Raw genomic sequence first — 19,623 nt, forward strand, 5'->3', positions numbered from 1 at the left:
AAAACCAGGGTGTCTTACTGCTCCTACCGATCCCGGAAACAGGTGAGTTAATTTCATTCTGACCACAATTGGCCCCATTGTGGATTACACAGGCACACATTTCAACTGTGCTCCTGTTCTGTGAGACAAAGTATCTCCCTGTGCTCTACTTTGATTTGTTCTTTGTCTTCTTAGGCGAGTTTGCTTTATCTACCCACCAAGCTTGTGCGTTCAGGGTACACTTCTGTTTTTTTCATCTTTACAAAATCACACTGCCTGACACCTTAGCATAATTCAGATCCTCAAGATTTCTGTGGAAATTAACCAGAAATGCCAATGTAAGTAGACACAACAGAATGCAGAAATCTCCATGTATGCATCTGTTGAATCTATTTAACCATCCATTCATCCCTCTATGTATCTGGCATTTGCCTGTATTGGGAAAGAAAGATGCATTATACAGCTACTGACACCCCTGAGTCATTTGGGGAGGATCCCAGGGACCAACATGTCCATGTCCCCATCTGGAGACCCAGGAGAGCCATTCATCCAATTCTAGGACACTATCAGAGTATTAGTCAATTACCTAAGGCACTAAGGTAGGAGGGCCCGCTCCTGCTCACGGACTGAGTAGCCCTTTTGCTCCACTCAAACCTGACCAGGAAGGGCGATTTCCCTGACAAAGTCTACAGATGTTAAACCTAGCCAGAAGTACCCACACAGAAACATCAAATTTATGCCTGGCCAAATGTGTGGGCACTTGGTGGCCCCATTCAGTCATTACATAAAATCACCTTTCATACTAGGATCAAACATGAAATGAAACACCAGGAGTAAGGCAGGCCTTTGCATTCACAGCCATAACAGTTGATATGCATAGGCAGACAGGAGGAGGAGGGCTGGAGGGGAGAAGGGGTGAAAAAGACAGGCAAGGGGAGGGGCTCACTGGAGGACAGGAAGATGGAGAGTTTGGAAACACCAGGAATCAGAAGACAAGACAGGGCTGGCGCTGTGCTGCAGCGGCTTAATGCCCTGGCCTGAAGGGCCATATGGGCACTGGTTCAAGACCCGGCTGCTCTGTCGCTCCCCCTATTTACGGAGGAATGACACAGGACCCTGCGCTGTTCTTTTGTCTGCTCAGCCCTTCCTGGGTTTGCTGCTGGTTCTTCCCGGGTTGGCTGCCGTCCTTCCACCTCCATGGAAGGGCGGTGCCCCCTGCCACTTTCCCCACTTCTGCAGGGGAGCAGCACACCACCGGCCGGCTTTCTCGGGGGCTGCTCAGATGTTCCTCAGGTGTTCCTGGTGCATGTTGTCTCTCTCCTGCTTTATAGTCCTCTTCCACCAATCCCAACTCTGCTACCCACACGCCGAGTATGCTGCTCTCCTCCAATCAGGAGCAGGATCAGCTCCTGCAGCTCATCACTCAAGTTGGTGAGAGGCAGCTGCGTAGAAGCTGTTTACTCCTCTCCCAGTGCCATATTGTGGGAGAGCAGATGCATAGAATAAGTCTTAATTCGAGTAACTTAGTCTAGTCCGAGTTGCTCCCCACATGCTCCACTTCTGATCCAGCTCTCTGCTATGGCCTGGGAAAGCAGAGGAAGATGGCCCAAGTCCTGGAGGAAGCTCCTGGCTTCAGGATCGGCACAGCTCCAGCCGTTGCGGCCAATTGTGGATGGAAGACCTGTGTGTGTGTGTGTGTGTGTAAAACTCTGACTTTCAAATAAATAAATCTTCAAAAAAAAAAAAAAAGCACAACAATGTCATAAGGATGAACAGCAGTGTGGCATAGCAGGTAAAGCCGCCACCTGCAGTGCCGGCATCCCATATGGGTGCCAGTTCAAGACCTGGCTGCTCCACTTCTGATCCAGCTCTCTACTAAGGCCTGGGAAAGCAGTAGAAGCTGGCCCAAGCCCTTGGGCCCCTATACCTGCATGGGAGACTCAGAAGAAGCTCCCGACTCCTGGCTTCAGATCAGCATGCTTCTGGCCATTATGGCCAACTGGGGAGTGAACCAGCGGATGGAAGACTGACATCTCCCTCTCTGTCTCTGCCTCTCTGTCTGTCTCTGCCTCTCTCTCTGCCTCTCTGTCTCTGCCTCTCTCTGCCTTTCCTTCTCTGTGTAACTCTTTCAAATACATAATAAATCTTTAATTTAAAAAAAGGCATCAGCAGAAAGAGTAAAACTTCAGACTGAGCACAGCCCCCTGAAGCGGAGCCCCGAGCTCTAGCTCAGTCCCTCACCCTCACCCCATCGTGACCAGCACTGCAACCAGGGCCAAGTTTCCTGAACTCAGGAAGCAGCTAGCAGAGATGTGCAGCTATCTCCAAACAACCCTCTCATGTGGGCAAAATGTATGCTTTCACAGGCATCACCTCAGTTCCCACAGCAAGGAAACTGAGGTCCCTGCCTTCTCTCATCCCTGGGGGTCTCTGAAGCTCAGAACAGCCCAGGAAACCACAGGCACGTAATGAAGGCAAGGCCACGCATGTTTGCCTCTCGGGGAACACACACACTCACCACGGGCAGCCCTCCATTGGCTGACAGATGATTCCTAAAGCTTGGTCTGTGTGAGAAACAGCCTCACCCATCCGCTCAAGCGATGGACTCGACTCAGTGAGTGCAAGAAGAGCAAGACACGACTTCCAATCTTGCAACGCCTTGTGCCAGCACACCAGGAGCAGGTTCCAGAAAGCTATTTATTTCCTAGCAAGCAGATCCCTCCCCCAGTTCCTCATTGGCTGAGTAACAACAGCGTGACAATCTTCCTGGCATTTGCTTCAGCTGTTTGGCCACAACCTTCCTGGGTCCCTAAAAACTCAGGTGCACGGAATCTACCATTCTTACTTTGAAAATGCACCAAGTGTTTACTTCTCACAGGGAGGAATAGTGGCGAGGAGTTCTTGGGCAAGGCACCTTTGTGCAGAGCAGTGTGTATGAGGGGTGAACAAGGGCTTGTCTAGGAGAAGATATACTATATTGGCTAACACAAATCTGCACTCATGTAGAAAACTCACACTCTCATCTGTGGGAAATCACTAACCTCTCCCACTCCTGAATATGGCCCGGAAAGGGTCTATTGTAAACTGCCTGCATGTCTGTATCCTCTGGCAAATTACAAATTCCCAAACACACCCCCAACAGTCTTAGCCTAGTACTTCTCCCAGTGGTGGCACAGATTCCCAGAAGTAACTTGGGGGTTTTGCCCCCACATGCTTGAAACAATGGGATTCAGACTCATCTCTGTGCCTTGGTTGTCAGCTTCTAAGCAGATGTGTTTCCAGCTCCCATTCCATGACAAGCAAAGTCCCATATCATCCATGCCCACCCACACTCCAACACTGGAGCCCACAAAGAACTGTGGGCTGTGTTTTGGGCCCTTGTGAGACTTGCTGTCTCCCACAGTGCACATCAGGAGGAAGCTGAAATCAGGACTGGACCAGATGTAAACCCAGGAAATCCTATGTGGGATGTAGACGCCAGGAGGTGACTTATTGCTGCCCCAGGAATCCACCTTTTACTCCTATAACACTTAAGAGGGAATTACATAAAATTATACACAGGCAAGTTTGTGCACACAAGGCATGACTATGTTATCAATAACAAGAAAAGCAGTATTGGACCAAGGCACACAGGAGCAGAATTTGTGTATGCTATTGTAGGTGGCATGGACTCAGACTAAGGGGCTATATATTTAGGATGCTGTATGTGATCTCAGTATCAACATATTTTTGATAATCTTTTAGAGATTTATTTTTATTTATTTGAAAGGCAGAGTTATAGGGAGAGGGGGGGAGAGAGGCAGATCTTCTATCCACTGGTTCACTACCCAAATGGCCTCATGGCTGAAGCTGGCCATGACCAAAGTCAAGAACCAGGAGCCAGGAGCTTCTTCCAGATCTCACATGGCTGCAGGGGCCCAAACACTTGTGCCATCCTCCACTAATTTCCCAGGTGCATTAACAAGGAGCTGGACTGGAAGTGGAGCAGCCAGGACTTGAACTGGTGCCCATATGGGATGCTGGCATCACAGGCAGCAGCATTACCTGCTACATCACAAACACCAGCCCCTAGATAATTTTTGTGTACATGGGGGACAAGTTCAAGGGCATTTAACTAGCTGTGAGCCAAAGCCATACCAAGGGTGCTCGAGGCTGGCCAGGATGCCACACGGCCCCTCAGGGCTCAGGCTGCGAGCACCTCCAGGCAGCAGCAGAGGTTAGGGCGCATCAGAATGAACTTTGAAAAATGGATTTGAGGGGCCAGTACCATGGTGTAGCAAGTTAAGCCTCTGCCTGCAGCACCGGCATCCCATATGGGTGCCAGTTCAAATCCCAGCTGCTGCACTTTTGATCCAGCTCCCTGCTGATGCACCTGGGAAAGCAGCAGAGGATGGCCTAAGAAATGCAAATGCAACAAACACAACAATGCACCTCAAGGACCGCAAAAAGCAAGAAAATCCCAGAGTTAGAAGACAGAAATAATATCAGAACTGAAACATGAAATAAAATTTTTTTAAAAAGATGAGTTGCAGGCATGCACCTTCCGGATAGGTTAATGCCAGAGAGACCTCGGAGACACCAGACGCGTTTATCGGCTTTTCAGCTTCCACTTTATTTTTTAGCAGTCTCTGGTTACATGTCACGAACGCCCGCTGTCTTCGCCTCCTCCAACCCTCATATATCCCGCCCACCGTCCACCTGTTTATATATGATTCACAGAAAACATGTTACCAAATCAGCAAGAAACAAAACTTAGTAAATGTGGGAAACATGCAATAACAGGATGCTTAAAGTCAAAACAGGATCTTGCGGTTAGAAATGGGCAGGGTGGAAAAAGCCCAGCACTAAACTTCTTGTGCTTGTACATGTCAGGAGGGGCACAGCTGGCCAGGCTGTCCCATTCCCCGACATCTCCCCCTTATTGCTTTGCAAAATGGAGTGGTACTGTGCCTGTCTTAGGTGACCAACAGCATCTATCGGGCTTACCCGTCATTGGCACATGAACATGAGGTGTGGAGGGAGCGTTCATGCCCTGTCTTAGGTTGCCTTGAAGACCTCTCAGAACTTACCCATCTTTGAATACCGGTCCAACAGATTCAGCCACACCTGAATCTGTCCATTTTGCATGGGGTACTGGTTATTGAATGTTAGCATGGCTTATTTAACCACCATTTGCGTATTACGCTGACGCCTAACAGCCCTTGCGAGATCCGAACAATAATTGATCCTGTTATAAGCACAACAAGAGCCAACCCTATAATAGCGGCCCATTGTTTAATTGGATTCCAACTACCATTTAACATGCTACCCAAAAGATGGGACTGATTAGCGGCAAATTAAAAGTGGTTGTAGGGTAGGCGGTAACACAAACTACAGTGGATCGAATAACACAGGGTATGCCAGCCAGGCCTGATCTTGCAATAAATCCGTTCATTGAGTTAACAGCTGAATAGCAGTATATCATCAAGTGCCTGGGCGGTAGATCTTGTGATGCTATCAAGTGTGGACAGTGTGGAGGTTTGGCTCACAGCCATGCCAATAGCGGCTGCACCAGCTGATAACGCCGCAATTACTGCAACGACGACTGCGGTGACCCCAAAGTCTCTCCTGTGTCAAATAGCCATTGAGAAGTCCTTCTCAGACACCGCAACTGGTACAGGAACCCAAATGGGAATCTGCACAACCACCAATGTTTCCGCTTCATTTAATTTTCCTTGAACACATGAGGAAATAACTCCTGTAGTGCAAGTATTATTACAGTGACACCAAAAGAAGGGAGACTGAAGGCAAACGGGATGATACATGGGTTTCATTGGGTGATGAAAAGGCAAATCATAGCCAGTGCCGCAGATCACTAGGCTAATCCTCCGCCTTGCGGCACCGGCACACCGGGTTCTAGTCCCGGACAGGGCGCCGGATTTTGTCCCGGTGGCCCCTCTTCCAGGCCAGCTCTCTGCTGTGGCCAGGGAGTGCAGTGGAGGATGGCCCATGTGCTTGGGCCCTGCACCCCATGGGAGACCCGGAGAAGCACCTGGCTCCTGCCTTTGGATCAGCGTGGTGCACCAGCCACTGCGTACTGGCCGTGGCAGCCATTGGAGGGTGAACCAACGGCAAAAGGAAGACCTTTCTCTCTGTCTCTCTCTCTCACTGTCCACTCTCTGCCTATCAAAAAAAAAAAGAAAGAAAAGGCAAATCAAGAAGGTGCAAAGAAATTAACATTAAGGAGCAACAGGGAATCAATCAGAGGTGGACAGGCATCTGGAGAATTGGGGGTGCCTGAGGAGTGCAAGAAGGAAGTGGATTGGTAGGAGGGTAAGGAGCAAATGGTCTGTGACACTCCTGGCACCTGAAAGGTAGCGACTCAGATCGAAAGGCTATAAGTTCCCCTGTAATATTGGCTGTGTAAGAACTACCTGACTCATTCCAGTTGATAACATCTCCCATGGAATAAGTGGCCAAATTAATACATGGCATAGGAAAGCAGGTATAATTATAACCACAAAGATCTGCACCAAACTTAGGCTTATGGAAGCATAGCGCTCCCGAAAGGTGGATGGATAAGTTAACCTGGCCCTGATGGGAAGAATTGACAAGACTGTTGTAAGGCACTCCGAGTCTTTCACCTATGGTAGAGTTATGCAAATACACAACTGGCAGAAGGTTAGAAGAATTAGAAACAGGTAGAAGGAGAGGTAGGGCTCTCAAGAGACCCCAATACTCATCCAGCTTGGCCATCGTCGGTGACAGTGGCGTCATTATTAGGAGTAGGATCACGATCATCTTGCCACTCTATTGTTCTTGTCCGTCTTTCTGGAGTCCAGATTGGATATTTTTCTTCCTGTGGGAGAAAGCAAACAGCACCTCATACCCTTCTTATTAATGGGTATGGGCCTTTCCATTTGTTATCTTGTGGGTCTTTCCACATAATCATTTTTCTAACGGGTGGCTGAGCTTCTGTCGGTTCATGGGGTTTATTACTATTGGGGGTCTGTTCCGAGATTACATAACGTTCTGCTGGGGTGAGACCATCAGCTTTTTTATTTAAAAAATTTATGGTAAGTAAGGCAAGGTTGAGAATGTCTTTAAGGGGAACGGGATAGTGCCCCTATTCCCCCTTTTTGTTTTAATACAAAATTTTTCAGATACAGATTAGTGCGTTCCACAACGGCTTGTCCAGTAGGGTTATATGGGATGCCAGTTAAATGAGAAATATGAAAAGTTGCTAAAAACTCAGCAAAAGCCTTAGAAGTATAAGCAGGTCCATTATCAGTTTTTATTATATTAGGAATTCCCCAAGAAGCAAAACATTGTAACATATGTTGCATTACATGGGAGGCGGACTCTTTGGCGGCGGCGGTAGCCATAACTACTCCTGAGTAAGTATCCACCGTAACATGGACACAGGATAGCTTGCCAAAGGCAGGGATATGCGTTACATCCATTTGCCAAATGTGACATGGGTAAAGGCCCCGGGGATTAGCTCCAGTGGGCATAGTAACAGGCTGATGAATAACACATTTTTCACAATTTTGGACAATAGATTTAGCTTTACAAATAGGGATATTAAACCTCATACTTAAGGTCTTACTATTAACATGCCAAAGTTTATGATATTCCATTGCCTGTTCCATGGCAGTGCAAGCTAAAAGGAAGCGGGAATGTTGATCGGCAAGGGCGTTTCCCGTGGTGAGAGGACCTGGCAGAGAGGTATGTGCTCTAATATGGGTGATAAAAATAGGATCTGATCTCCTAAATAAAGCGTGCTGAACAAGCTCAAAATAAGGAAACACTGTAGAACTTTTGGAAATTAGCGAAGGGGAGCCTAGCCTCTTAACAGCATTAACAACATATAAGCTATCAGAAACGATATTAAGAGGACCCTCAACCATATTTAATAACTTAGCCACTACAGCTAGCTCTGCATGTTGAGGTGAGGGAGACGCAGTAACTGCATGATGCACCTGACCTTGTAAAATAGCCACCCCGGTACCTCCTTTTGCTCCATCAGTAAAAGCTATGGGTGCTTTGGGAATGGGATTAGAATAAACTCTTTTAAAATAGTGTAAGGGTACCATGTCGCAAAATCTAATAAAGGGATGATGGGGATAATGGTTATCTACACTTATGTTAAGGGTGATGGTGATGTGGGACCGTTGCCAAGTTTCCTTAGCCCACTCCTGAATGACTACAGACTCTAATGGAAGAATGCAGGACTGTGGTCTTCTCCCTGCAATTTCTACGACTCGGTGGATGGCTTGTAAAACTAAATTTCCCATAGCCTCCACATAGGAGGTAATAGATCTGGGCATATGGTTATGTGGGTATATAGACAACAACGGTCCTTCTTGCCAGAGTAAAGCATAGGGATAATGACTTTGTATGAACACCAAAATACTTAAGGGCATAGTGGGGTCACACCGCTGCATAGCGGTGCTCTTAAGGCGCTGTTCAAAATTTTTTAATACTGCTTTTGCCTCCTTTGTAAGTTGTCTGGGTGAATTTAGGCATGCATCACCTTCCAAAGTCGGAACAAAGGGTGCATTTCTTCAGTAGTGATTTTACAATAAGGCCGAATCCGGTTTAAATTTCCACACAATTTGGGCCAGCGCCACGGCTCACTAGGCTAATCCTCCACCTAGCGGCACCGGCACACCGGGTCTAGTCCCAGTTGGGGTGCCGGATTCTGTCCCAGTTGCCCCTCTTCCAGGCCAGCTCTCTGCTGTGGCCAGGGAGTGCAGTGGAGGATGGCCCAGGTGCTTGGGCCCTGCACCCCATGGGAGACCAGGAAAAGCACCTGGTTCCTGGCTCCTACCATCGGATCAGCGCGGTGCACTGGCCGCAGTGCGCTGGCCACGGCAGCCATTGGAGGGTGAACCAACGGCAAAAGGAAGACCTTTCTCTCTGTCTCTCTCTCTCACTGTCCACTCTGCCTGTCAAAAAAATTTAAAAAAAATTAAATTTAAAAAATTTTCCACACAATTTTTGTAAGTCATTTAAGGTTTTAACATGATGAGTGGAGATATTAAAATCAAGAGGCTTTACTGTGGTAGGGGTAATCCGTAGTCCTAAATATTGTGCTGCAAGAACTCGTTGAATCTTTTCAGGGGATAAGATAAGATTATAATTGTTTAGGGATTGCTCTAATGCAAAAAAGGCTTTATCTAATTCTTCCTGGTTAAGAGCAGCCAATAGACTATCACCCATGTAGTGTACTATTGTCATTTGTGGAAATAATTTTCTTACAGGTGCAATAGCCTTAGCAACATATATTTGACATAATGTGGGACTATTAGTCATTCCTTGTAGCAATACTGTCCATTCAAAATGAGCACTGGGTCCTATATGATTTATAGAGGGAATTGTAAAGGCAAAACGTTGTCTATCTTCCTTGGCTAGGGGGATAGAGAAAAAACAATCCTTTATGTCAACTACTATTAGTTTCCATTCTCTAGGTAGCATGGTTAAAACGGGGAGGCCGGATTGGGTGGCTCCCATAGGTTGCATTTGTTTATTTATAGCTCTTAAATCATGAAGTAGGTGATATTTACCTGATTTCTTTTTAATCACAAAGATAGGAGTATTCCAAGGAGAAGTAGATGGCTGAAGATGTCCTGCCCCTAATTGTTCCTCTACTAAGGTTTTTACAGCAGCCAATTTTTCTTCTGTAAGGGGCCACTGCGAAATCCACACTGGCTTAGAGGAGAGCCAAGTTACAGGGATTGGCTGCGGTGCGGTGGCCCCTCCTGGAAACCCAGTCCATGCCTGTCCTTTTCTCCTTTTGGACTAATGGGCGTTGTAATACCCTGTTCCCTAGCTCCCAGGCCTCCACCTTTATATCCCATTCATGTCATGATGTTAAACACAGCCTGCGATCCTTGTTGTTTTCCCTTTTCATTAGTCAAGGTAAGTCTTAGTTCCTGTAGGACGTCTCGTCCCCAAAGGGTAACTGGCAGCTTACAGATATATGGTTGGATCTATCCAGAATGGCCTTCATTGTCGGTCCAAGTGAGGATGCTGGCACTCCTAGGTGGAGCATGGGTAGTGCCCAACCCTACCAGTGTATTCTATGACTCTTGTGTTGGCCAGGAGGGAGGCCAGTCGTCTGCGACTATAATACATCAGCCCCAGTATCTAACAAGCCTTGTATTGTTTTTCCCTGAATGACAAGAGGCCAAAGTGGTCTGTTTTCCAATGATAAGGAGAGTGCTGCAAAATTACTTCCTTGTTTAGCTCTCTGATCTCTAATTTTTTCCCAGCATAGTAATTGTGCTAGGGGTCTGTCATTATCTACGATAGCTGCACCTAAGGTGGCTTGAACGATAACTTTAGGTTTGCATGTGGGGAAAGTTACTATTGTTGGCTGAATTTGGAGTCCGCGCTGAAAATTGGTGGCTCGTCCAATCACTAGTCCGAAGCCAGTATTGGGAAGAGAATTTTTAGAAGGGACTACATCAATGATTTGAAGACCCATAGCTGGAGTTAATATTTGAGACTCCGTTGGCTGCAATTCGAAACAGCTTACTGTTCCTGATCCCCCTTTTTTGATTGCTGGCGCACCCAATTTTGCTTCGGGCCCCGGTGTGCTGGGGCCCCTCTCCCGTTTTTTGACTCTTGGGGAATGGGGTTTCCTGCTCTATCAGTCTTAGAATAACAATCACTGGCCCAATGATTACCTTTCCCACATTTAGGGCATAATCCTGGCTGTCGTTTGTTGGGCTTATGTTGTCTACATTCCTTTTTTACATGTCCGGGCTGGCTGCAAGCGAAACATTTGCAGTAACTCGCTCTATTGGCCTTAGCCATTGCCATAGCAGCATGAGCCAAGAGGCAACATCATCCATGACATCTCTGCAAATTTTCATAAAGGTAGGGATGTCCTTATGTTGCGAAGGCCTTAGCGCGGAGCGACATGTCTTATCAGCATTTTCATATGCCAGTCGTCTCAGCAAGGGTGCGGCCTCTTCAGGAGACTCAAACAGATTGCCCGCAGCTTCATAAAGGTGGTTAATAAAATCTGCATAAGGCTCGGTCGGTCCTTGTATTATCTTAGTAAGACTGTATTTAACTTCCCCTTTTTTTGGCACTACCTTCCAGGCCCTCAAGGCTGTATCTCTTATTTGTTGTAATACCTCCCGGGGACACCAAGCTTGCACCGCTTCTGCATGGAATGCTCCCTCTCCATTTAACATGTCCTCATTCCAGGCAGGTTGCCCATTGACTCGGTTTTGTGCCGCCTGAGTACGAGCTAGTTCCCTATAAGCGGCTGACCATAAGAGATAATCTCCCCCTGAAAGGACTGCCTTGCAGACATTTCTCCAATCTTCAGGGACTAGTCCCTGAGTGCCTAAGGTTCCTAGGATAGCTTTGGTGAAGTTAGCATGTGGCCCGTAGAGAGTCACTGCCTTTTGCAGCTCTTTTAATGCTGTAAAGTTGACCGGAGTCCACCCGCGATTTCCTTGGCGGTCTTCAGTCACTGGAAAGATCTGATGGGGATTAAAGAACTCTGCCCAATTTGGTTTCAGGCGCCGCGGTGGGTGGGGAGTTGAATCCCCAGTATTTATAAGAAAAGCGGCTTCATCGTCATTACGAGCACTTTCATTTTCAAGTATTTGCCTTCTAGTCTGTTTCTCCGGCCCAGACTCTAAAACTATGGGCCTCATCTCGCTTGAAGCATTGCCGGCAAAACAGCAACAGCACATAAGATGAGGGGGCGGTTCATAAGGAGGAGCGGAGGGCATTAAGGGCAACTCGGGGTATAGTGGAGGCAATTCCAGCGTCTGCGGATGTTTCGCTTTTGGTCGGGCTCCTCTGCTTGCTTCCATCCTTTGTTCCTCTACATTGTCTCCTTTTTCGCTACTATCACGGGAGTCTCTGCTGAGCTCCTCCAGTAGTTCGGAGCCTTCATCTGAGAGTTCCCTGACCTGGTCATCCTCTGACCGTAAGGCAGTATCTATCAGATACCACAAGCGGATCACTCCCTCCTCGACTCCAGCGTTTCGCAATTCACGTCCCACCCATCTCCACCAAACCTGTGATAAATCTCCTTCTTCAACAAACCAAGGACAAGTTTTAAATAGTATCCTAGTAAAATTGCACACAGCTACACTCTTTACGGGCGTCCCCATTGCCTTTAAAAGGCGGCTAATCAATAGGTGCATTTTCGTGGTGGACTGTGTGTTCCCCATTGTACCGCGGTATTCCTAGGCTTTTTCCCCTAGACTCCTGTCTATAGACTTTTTTTTTTCTTACATTCTTTCCGCGTCGCAGCGATCCGAGTCACAGCACCAGTTGCAGGCGTGCACCTTCCGGATAGGTTAACGCCGGCGAGAGCTCGGAGACACCAGACGCAGACGCGTTTATCGGCTTTTCAGCTTCCACTTTATTTTTTAGCAGACTCGGGTTACATGTCGCGAACGCCCGCTGTCTTTGCCTCCTCCAACCCTCTTATATATCCCCCTCCCACCGTCCACCTCTTTATATATTATTCATGGAAAACATGTTACCAAATAAGCAAGAAACAAAACTTAGTAAATGTGGGAAACATGCAATAACAGGATGCTTAAAGTCAAAACAGGATCTTGTGGTTAGCAACAGGCAGGGTGGAAAAAGCCCAGCACTAAACTTCTTGTGCTTGTACATGTCGGGAGGGGCACAGCTGGCCAGGCTGTCCCATTCCCCAACAATGAGTGGATCAGGTTTTTTGAAAAGGTGAACAAAATTTGTATTTATTTTTATTTTTTGAGGTCTGAAACACAATCTTATTTATTTGTTGTTATTAAACCTTAGTTTTGACTGGACTCAGATTTAGCAGTAGACACTCTCAGAGAAGACAGCCCACATCTCCCGGCAATCCGTTCCTGGCATTTTTCTTTGGCCTCCTCCATTCTCTTGGCTGAGAGTTTAGCATATTCTGCAGCCTCCTCCTTGTTCTCCTTAGTACACTGTTTCTTCAGAGCAATTCACCGGCGTCTGTGTCGCAGGACACGTGGAGTAACTAGACGCTGAATCTTGGGTGCTTTGGTCCTAGGTTTCTTACCCTGTTTAAGGGCTTTTCTTACAACATACTGGCATACATCATCTTCTTTAGAGAAACTGAAAAGCTTACGAATTCTGCTGGCTCTTTTAGGACCCAGGCAACGAGGCACCGTGGTATCTGTCAATCCAGGAATATCTCTCTCTCTCTCTTTGTTTTTTTTACAATGACCAAGTTGAGAACACTCAAATTGGCATCAACAATGCAGCCCCGAACTGATTTGAGCTTTCTTTCTCCAGTTCTCCTTGGTCAGTAACAGGAATGCCCCTTATTCAGCAGAAGGTGGACCCGCCCATGGGTCAAGACACCTTGCTTCATGGGAAAACCTTGTTTGTCATTCCCACCACTGATCCGGACCACATAACCCTTCCATTCTTCACCCAGGGTGTCGGCAGCAACTTCTGTGGCCATACACTTCTCATAGAAAGTACGAAGTTTACGTTCATTGTGCACTTGGATGAGTTTCTGGCAGCCAGTGGCTGAGAAGGAGGTATTCAGCTTCATTTTGAAGCAGCTGGCCACTTCGGAGGCTAAATTTTATTTAAGGTATACAAGTTTCATGTATTTCCTATATACAGATCTAGGAACATAGTGATATTCCCCATCCTTCCCTCCCTCCCACCCACGCTCCAACCCTTCTTCCTCCTCCCTCTCCTATTTCCATTAATTTTTACAAAAATCTATTTTTAGTTTACTTTATACTCCTAAGGGTAACTCTACACTAAGAGTTCAGGTAGTATGAAGGAAAAAATACTGTTGTGGGGGCTGGTGCTGTGGCACAGCAGGTTAAAGCCCCAGTCTGCATTGCGGGCATCCCGTAAGGGTGCAGGTTGAAGTCCTAGCCACTCCACTTCTGACCCGGCTCTCTGCTGTGGCCTGGGAAGGCAGTGGAAGATGGCCCAAATCCTTGGGCCCCTTTACCCACGTGGGAGACCTGGAAGAGGTTCCTGCTTTGGATCAGCACTGCTTCAGCCATTATGGCCAACTGGGGAGTGAACCAGCAGATAGAAGGCCTCTCTCTGCCTCTGTTAGGGTCATTTCTGGGCCAGGGGCATCTTCAGGCGAAGTTATTTTCAGGAAAGGGCATCTGGGTGAGGATCATTGCTGGCAGGGGCTTCCAGGCAAGGGCATCTTCGGGCAAGGGTCACTTCTGGGCCAGGGTCATCTTCAGGTGAGGTCAATTTCAGGGATGGCATCTGGGTGAGGAGGGCATCTGGGTGAGGGGCATTGCTGGGTGGAGGCACCAAGGCAAGGGCAAGGGTCAATCCTGGGGCAGGGGTATCATGGGTAAGGGCAGTCTGGGTGAGGTTCACTTAGGGCCAGGGGGCATCATGGGAGAAGGCATCTGGGTGAGGAGAGCATCTGTGTGAGGGTCATTGCTAGGCAGGGGCACCTGGGCAAGGGCATCTTGGACAAGGGTCACTTCTGGACCAGGGTCAGCATTGTCCCAGGGCCCAGGGTCTCCTATGCTGCGGGTGGGCACTGCACAGGGCAGCAGGGCCTGCCAGCAGTGGGCAGCCTGTTGTGCTGTGCTGTACTGAGCATTCAGTGGGGTGAAGAGGCCTCTTCCAGGCTGGTCTTATTACACTGTGACTCCAGGGGCACTGCCGTGTGTGTGTGTGTGTGTGTGTGTGTGTGTGTATTTATGAGTATTTATAGATATTTATAGAACAGGGCAGGAGCAGGACTGCAGAGGGGCACAAATTTTCACCAAGGTCATGCCTGGAGGTGTGAGCTCACCACACAACAGAAAGTCACAGATGAAGGGGAGGCTTTGAGGCTGAGGGGCCACTGTCAAGTCACAGAACAGCTCTCTGGACAGACTGGCAAAGGGAGGTCTCTGAGGAAGAGAAAGGATCTGGTTAGATGTCAAAGGGGGGCCTGGGGCTCTCAGGACAGCATGGCCTTGCCTGACCCAATCAGCTGGCAGTGGGAGAGAGAGCAGAGAGAACAGTGGAGAGAGAGGAGGGAGACAGGTGGTAAGGCAAGAGCAGCCAGGCCACGGCACTGGTGGGCAGGGCGGAGGTGGGAAGCAGCAGGAGGTGGGCATGTGGGTGAGCTTTCTGGAAAAGGCCATGGACAGGAAGGAGAAGGAAGATGGGAGGAGGAGCTGGAGTGGGTGACCAGAGTTTCCAGGGAGTCGGGGTGGAGGCTGGAGAGGGCCTCCCCTGCCAATCACGCCACCTCTCACTCACCACCCAGGCAGCACACCCACAGTCCTGACTCAAGCCTAGCCCTCTCAGACTTCCCTCCTCCCTGACAGCCCTGCCTTTGGACCCACTGGCCAGGGCCAGCACTAGCCTGGGAGGCCCATGTGGCAGCCAACAGGCCTGATGGAGAAAGACAGGAGGAAGAACCCTGCTTGAACCAGGAGCGCGCAGCTAAAATGGATGGCTGGAGGGGGTGCCGGAGGCCCCTCAGGTACTCAAAAAGCCCAGCATCCTCAAAGGGGACACTGGAGAGGCAGGGCGGGCAGGGGGCCACAAACTCACAAATCTAAGAGGGGAGCCTCAGCTGGTCGGGGGGCTGCAGGTCGTGGAGGTGAGTCTGGGCCCTCCCTGCTGGGGAAAAGCAGAAGAGGGAGAGTCAGAGGCCAGCGATGAGTGGCAGGTGGGGCCCTGGGCCAACTCTGTGGCCCAGCCAGGCGGAACTCAGAGTAGCTGACCTGCCCTGGCTACGGGACTTCATCCGGGGCTGAGGATCCCGCCTTCAGCCAGTAGCAGGTGTGACAATGCCCAGGTGGGAGGCAGGAGGATGTGCGTCCCTGCCTCACCTGGGCTGATGGGTACAGAGGATTCTCAGGCTTTGAGGTCATCAAGCAACCGAAGGCTTCACCCCCGGCCACTCTCAACTGCACACCCAAGGGACGAGGTGACCCCCGGCCTGTCACCCTGGCCTGTGCTGGGGCTCCCAGTCTGGGGGGCTTGATACCCCCTGTTCCCTGCCCCCAGCAGCACAGCTCCGATTGGGGCAGATGTGGCATGCCCAGGAGGAAGTTCAAAGGCCTCTGGCTGTCCCACAACACCCCCCAAGTTCCCAGCCCCTATACCATCAACCACAAGCTCCCTGGCCTCTCTGAGAGCTCAGAGGACACCCACATCTGCCAGTGATGCGGATCCTGTCCCGAGAACCCCCAGGCTCAGGCACGGAGGCCCTGGTTAGTGACACTGAGTCTGCCTGGGAAGGGAGAAGAGAGAGCCAGCTGGCCCAAGGACAGAAATAGGAACGAGGGAGTCTGGCGCTGCAGTAGGGAAAGGGAAGGTCCTGGCCCTGAGGTCCCAGGGGTGCCCCCCAGTGTGGGGCTGGTGCAGTGCGGGCAGATGTGGTCCTGAGGCAGGCAGAGTGGCAGGTACCTACCTTGGCTGATGCTCCTCAGGGGCCACTGAGAGGGATTCTGAAAGACAGCTCGGGAGCCTCCCGGAGTTTTGTCTGCTCAGGAAGACTGAGGAAGGCCCACCTGTGGGCTGTGGTTGGGGTGGAGGAGGGCTGGGGGTAGCCATGATGCCACTGTGTGGGGGGCACATAGACATCCTCCCCAAGTTGGGTGGGCTCGGAAATCCTCATGGGGGATGGAGGACATTGGCACCACAGGGGTTGGCAGGTGCTGGCAACCTCATGGGTCGGGGGACAGAGGCACCCTCATGGGTCGGGGGCATGGGCACTGTCACAGGGTCGGTGGCCACAGCCACCCTCACCAGGTCGGGCAGCAGCCATCCTCACAGGTTCAGGGGCAGCAGCCACCCTCATGGGGTTGGTAGTTCAGGCACACTCATGGGGCTGGGGATGGTGGCACCCTCATGGGTCGGGGGGCACTGGCACCACATGTTGGGGCCCCTGCACCCTCAAGGGATCATGTGGTATAATGAGAAGGCCATGCCAAGATGGCTGCTGGCAAGTAAGTGTCAGTTACTCAGGAATTGCTTCAGAAACTCCCTGGGAAACCACCTGGCAATGGAGTCTGCCTGGCAACAGGCTGTGATTGGTCAGGGCATAAACCACCCCTTGACAAGATTGGCTGCCTTGGCTATATAAACTGCTGCACCAACTGAAATAAACAAGTCTGCTGGCTGCTCACCTCTGGCCTGCTTTCACCCAACTCCTGGCATCTGTGTGGTGACTCTGCGCCTCTTGCCCCCACCATGCTCCTCCTCTCAGAATGAATCCATAGCAACATCTGGCACCAACGTGACTGAGAGAGAGACAGTGTGTTGGACTCGGTGAGGTCCCCCCTTGATTTTGGCAAGTAGGCCCTTCAGTGTTTTGTGTGCTATTCGGTTCTGTGAGGGTGAGCACAGAACCCCCTCCTACGCCCCTTTCCTTGTCCTTGTACTCAGTCTAAGTGACCCCAGGTTAGTCACACACCACCCAGAAACCTAATGCCGCTTCTCAGCTCCTCCTTTTACTTCTGGTTTGCCTGGCGAATTCACATAAGGGACCAATCATCCCAGAATTTGTAACCAAGTCATCTACCCTCCCTTGAGAGAGTTGACGCTCTGGAGACACCATGTGGACATACGGCCTTGACCTAATGAATCAAGGAAGTCCCTGCAGAGGACAACATATGACCTGATACACCACTGTCTGTCCGTCTAACGTAGGGAACCCCTGCATAATGCCATCAACCACTGAGGTGCTAGGAATTTGTTTTGTTATGGCAGCAGTGCTGTGCGTGTCTTTCCTTTGGCTAGAGTTGGTGTGCCGTGCCGCTCTTAAGCACTCAAACATGGGAAAGACACCCCCTCTCAGAAACCCACACAGATGACCAAACATAATGAATCTGTGAGTGATGAGAGCCTGTCACTCCAGGTCCCTGTCTCACAGACATCAGTTGATGACTTAGGGAGAGAGCGCTCTGACAGTGAAAATGACGTGTCAGCAGAAAACGCAGCAATGCCTAGTCAGACACCCCCCAGATACCCATGGGATGAACTTAGATGACCTCGAGGCAATAACCCATGTGAGGTCATCCCATCCGCACCCAGTGAGGATCCCCATGTTTGTGGCAGTCCCCAGGTACCCCAGGCTCTCAGAGCAGCTGCTAGACCCCATCCCATCTGCATGTTTGCCCTAAATGTAGGAGCAGATGTAGAATTCAGGCCCTGGATTCCAACACCCATAGAAAGGCTTTTGCTGACCAAGGGCCAAGGATATGCTTGTGTCTATCCAGAGAATGTGGGACAGCCCATTTGGGTACCAGCCAGAAACATCAAGCCTGCAACTGTTAGTCAACCAGAACCAGCTGAACAAGACAGAGTCCACCTTGTTAGTGGATGCACCTGCTACCAATTGTCAAGCTGCTGCCCTATCATCCTACCCTCAGGAACTGCCCATAGCCACATCCGCTACTGTTTTATATCCCCACTAGCTCTGGTCAGCCACTCAAATGGCCCACAGCCTGCATGTGGTTACCATTGTTCCTCATTCCTACCCCCATCTGAGCAAGCACTCCTATTGTCTCCCATTTTGAGCGCTGGTTAGTCAATGACGGGTAAGATCCCCTGGGGGACAACCTTAGACAGGCACAGCCATGAATGGAGACCACATGAAAACGGGTCAACAATGGTATGGCCAAGAATCATGCCTCCCATTGCTCCAAAATAAACAAAAAGGGGGCAATGTGGTGGAACAAGAAGGCCATGCCAAGATGGCTGCTGGCAACGGAGCCTGCCTGGCAATAGACTGTGATGGGATGGCTTTGGAAACCACATGGCAATGGAGCCTGCCTGGCAACAGGCTGTGATTGGATGGCTTCCAAAACCACATGGCAATGGAGCCTGCCTGGCAACAGGCTATTATTGGTTAGGGCATAAACCGCCCCTTGACTGGATTGGCTGCTTCGACTATATAAGCTGCTGTACCAACTGAAATAGATGAGTCTGCGGGCTGCTCGCCTCTCACCCGCTTTCACCCAACTCCTGGGATCTGTGTGGTGACTCCGCACCTCTTGCCCCCACTGTGCTCCTCCTCTCAGAACGAATCCACAGTAACAATTAAGTTCGGGGGGAAGCAGGGGCTGCCTCAGAATGTGGATTAAAACTCGAGATTTGCACTCTGGCCCAGGGGCACCTCTTTGAGGACAGCCAGGCCTGGATGCAGCTCCAGGAGCCCTGCAGGAACACACCTGCCAGAGAGAAGCTGCAGGGTAGCTCCTGTTAGTTACCTGATAACCCACCCTTGATTAGCTTGAAGGGTCTTACCCTGCTACTTCATTCCCCCATCCAAATTTTATCTTCTCTCCTTTATTCAGAAAGAAACTGCATTCTGCACCTGGATGTTGTTAACCAAGAATTCATACTTAGCTTCCAGTCCAAGCCAGGTCTCCAGGTGCCACTTGGTGGATGCCTGACAAATGATCAGGTATCCACACCACACAGAAGAGATGTTCCAGTTACTGGTGTTACTTCTCTAACGATGAGGTGGTTTGGGCCCCATGTGAATACTCATGAGCTTTGCACACACTGATACATAGACCAGCCTGGAGCTCCCCAAGGCCTGGATCCAGGAAGAGGATTCTCTCTAGTGCTTTGTACTTGGCTAGAGTTGAGGATGCCTGCACTCATTTCTGCCCACTCACACAGCCCCACACCCTGGGTGCCTAAGATCCATTCTCA

The 19,623-nt window shown here is 49.8% G+C and overlaps 1 protein-coding gene and 1 pseudogene across 1 annotated transcript; both read right to left on the reverse strand.

Moving 5' to 3' along the window:
- Window positions 1-6,697: 6,697 nt before the first annotated feature.
- Window positions 6,698-12,104, reverse strand: LOC149120284 (endogenous retrovirus group K member 10 Gag polyprotein-like). Its single transcript, XM_089321935.1, has 3 exons — window positions 11,067-12,104; window positions 7,308-7,388; window positions 6,698-6,817 (listed from the first exon to the last, which is right to left on the reverse strand). Exons 1-3 carry the CDS (start codon window positions 12,102-12,104, stop codon window positions 6,698-6,700), a joined length of 1,239 nt encoding a protein of 412 aa, XP_089178061.1.
- A 657-nt stretch (window positions 12,105-12,761) lies between these two features.
- On the reverse strand, window positions 12,762-13,516 carry LOC149120285 (small ribosomal subunit protein eS6 pseudogene; annotated as a pseudogene).
- Window positions 13,517-19,623: the final 6,107 nt, after the last annotated feature.

Source organism: Oryctolagus cuniculus, chromosome 19 (assembly GCF_051225735.1).
Source record: "Oryctolagus cuniculus isolate XC-2025 breed Fujian yellow rabbit chromosome 19, ASM5122573v1, whole genome shotgun sequence".
Taxonomy (NCBI): domain Eukaryota; kingdom Metazoa; phylum Chordata; class Mammalia; order Lagomorpha; family Leporidae; genus Oryctolagus; species Oryctolagus cuniculus.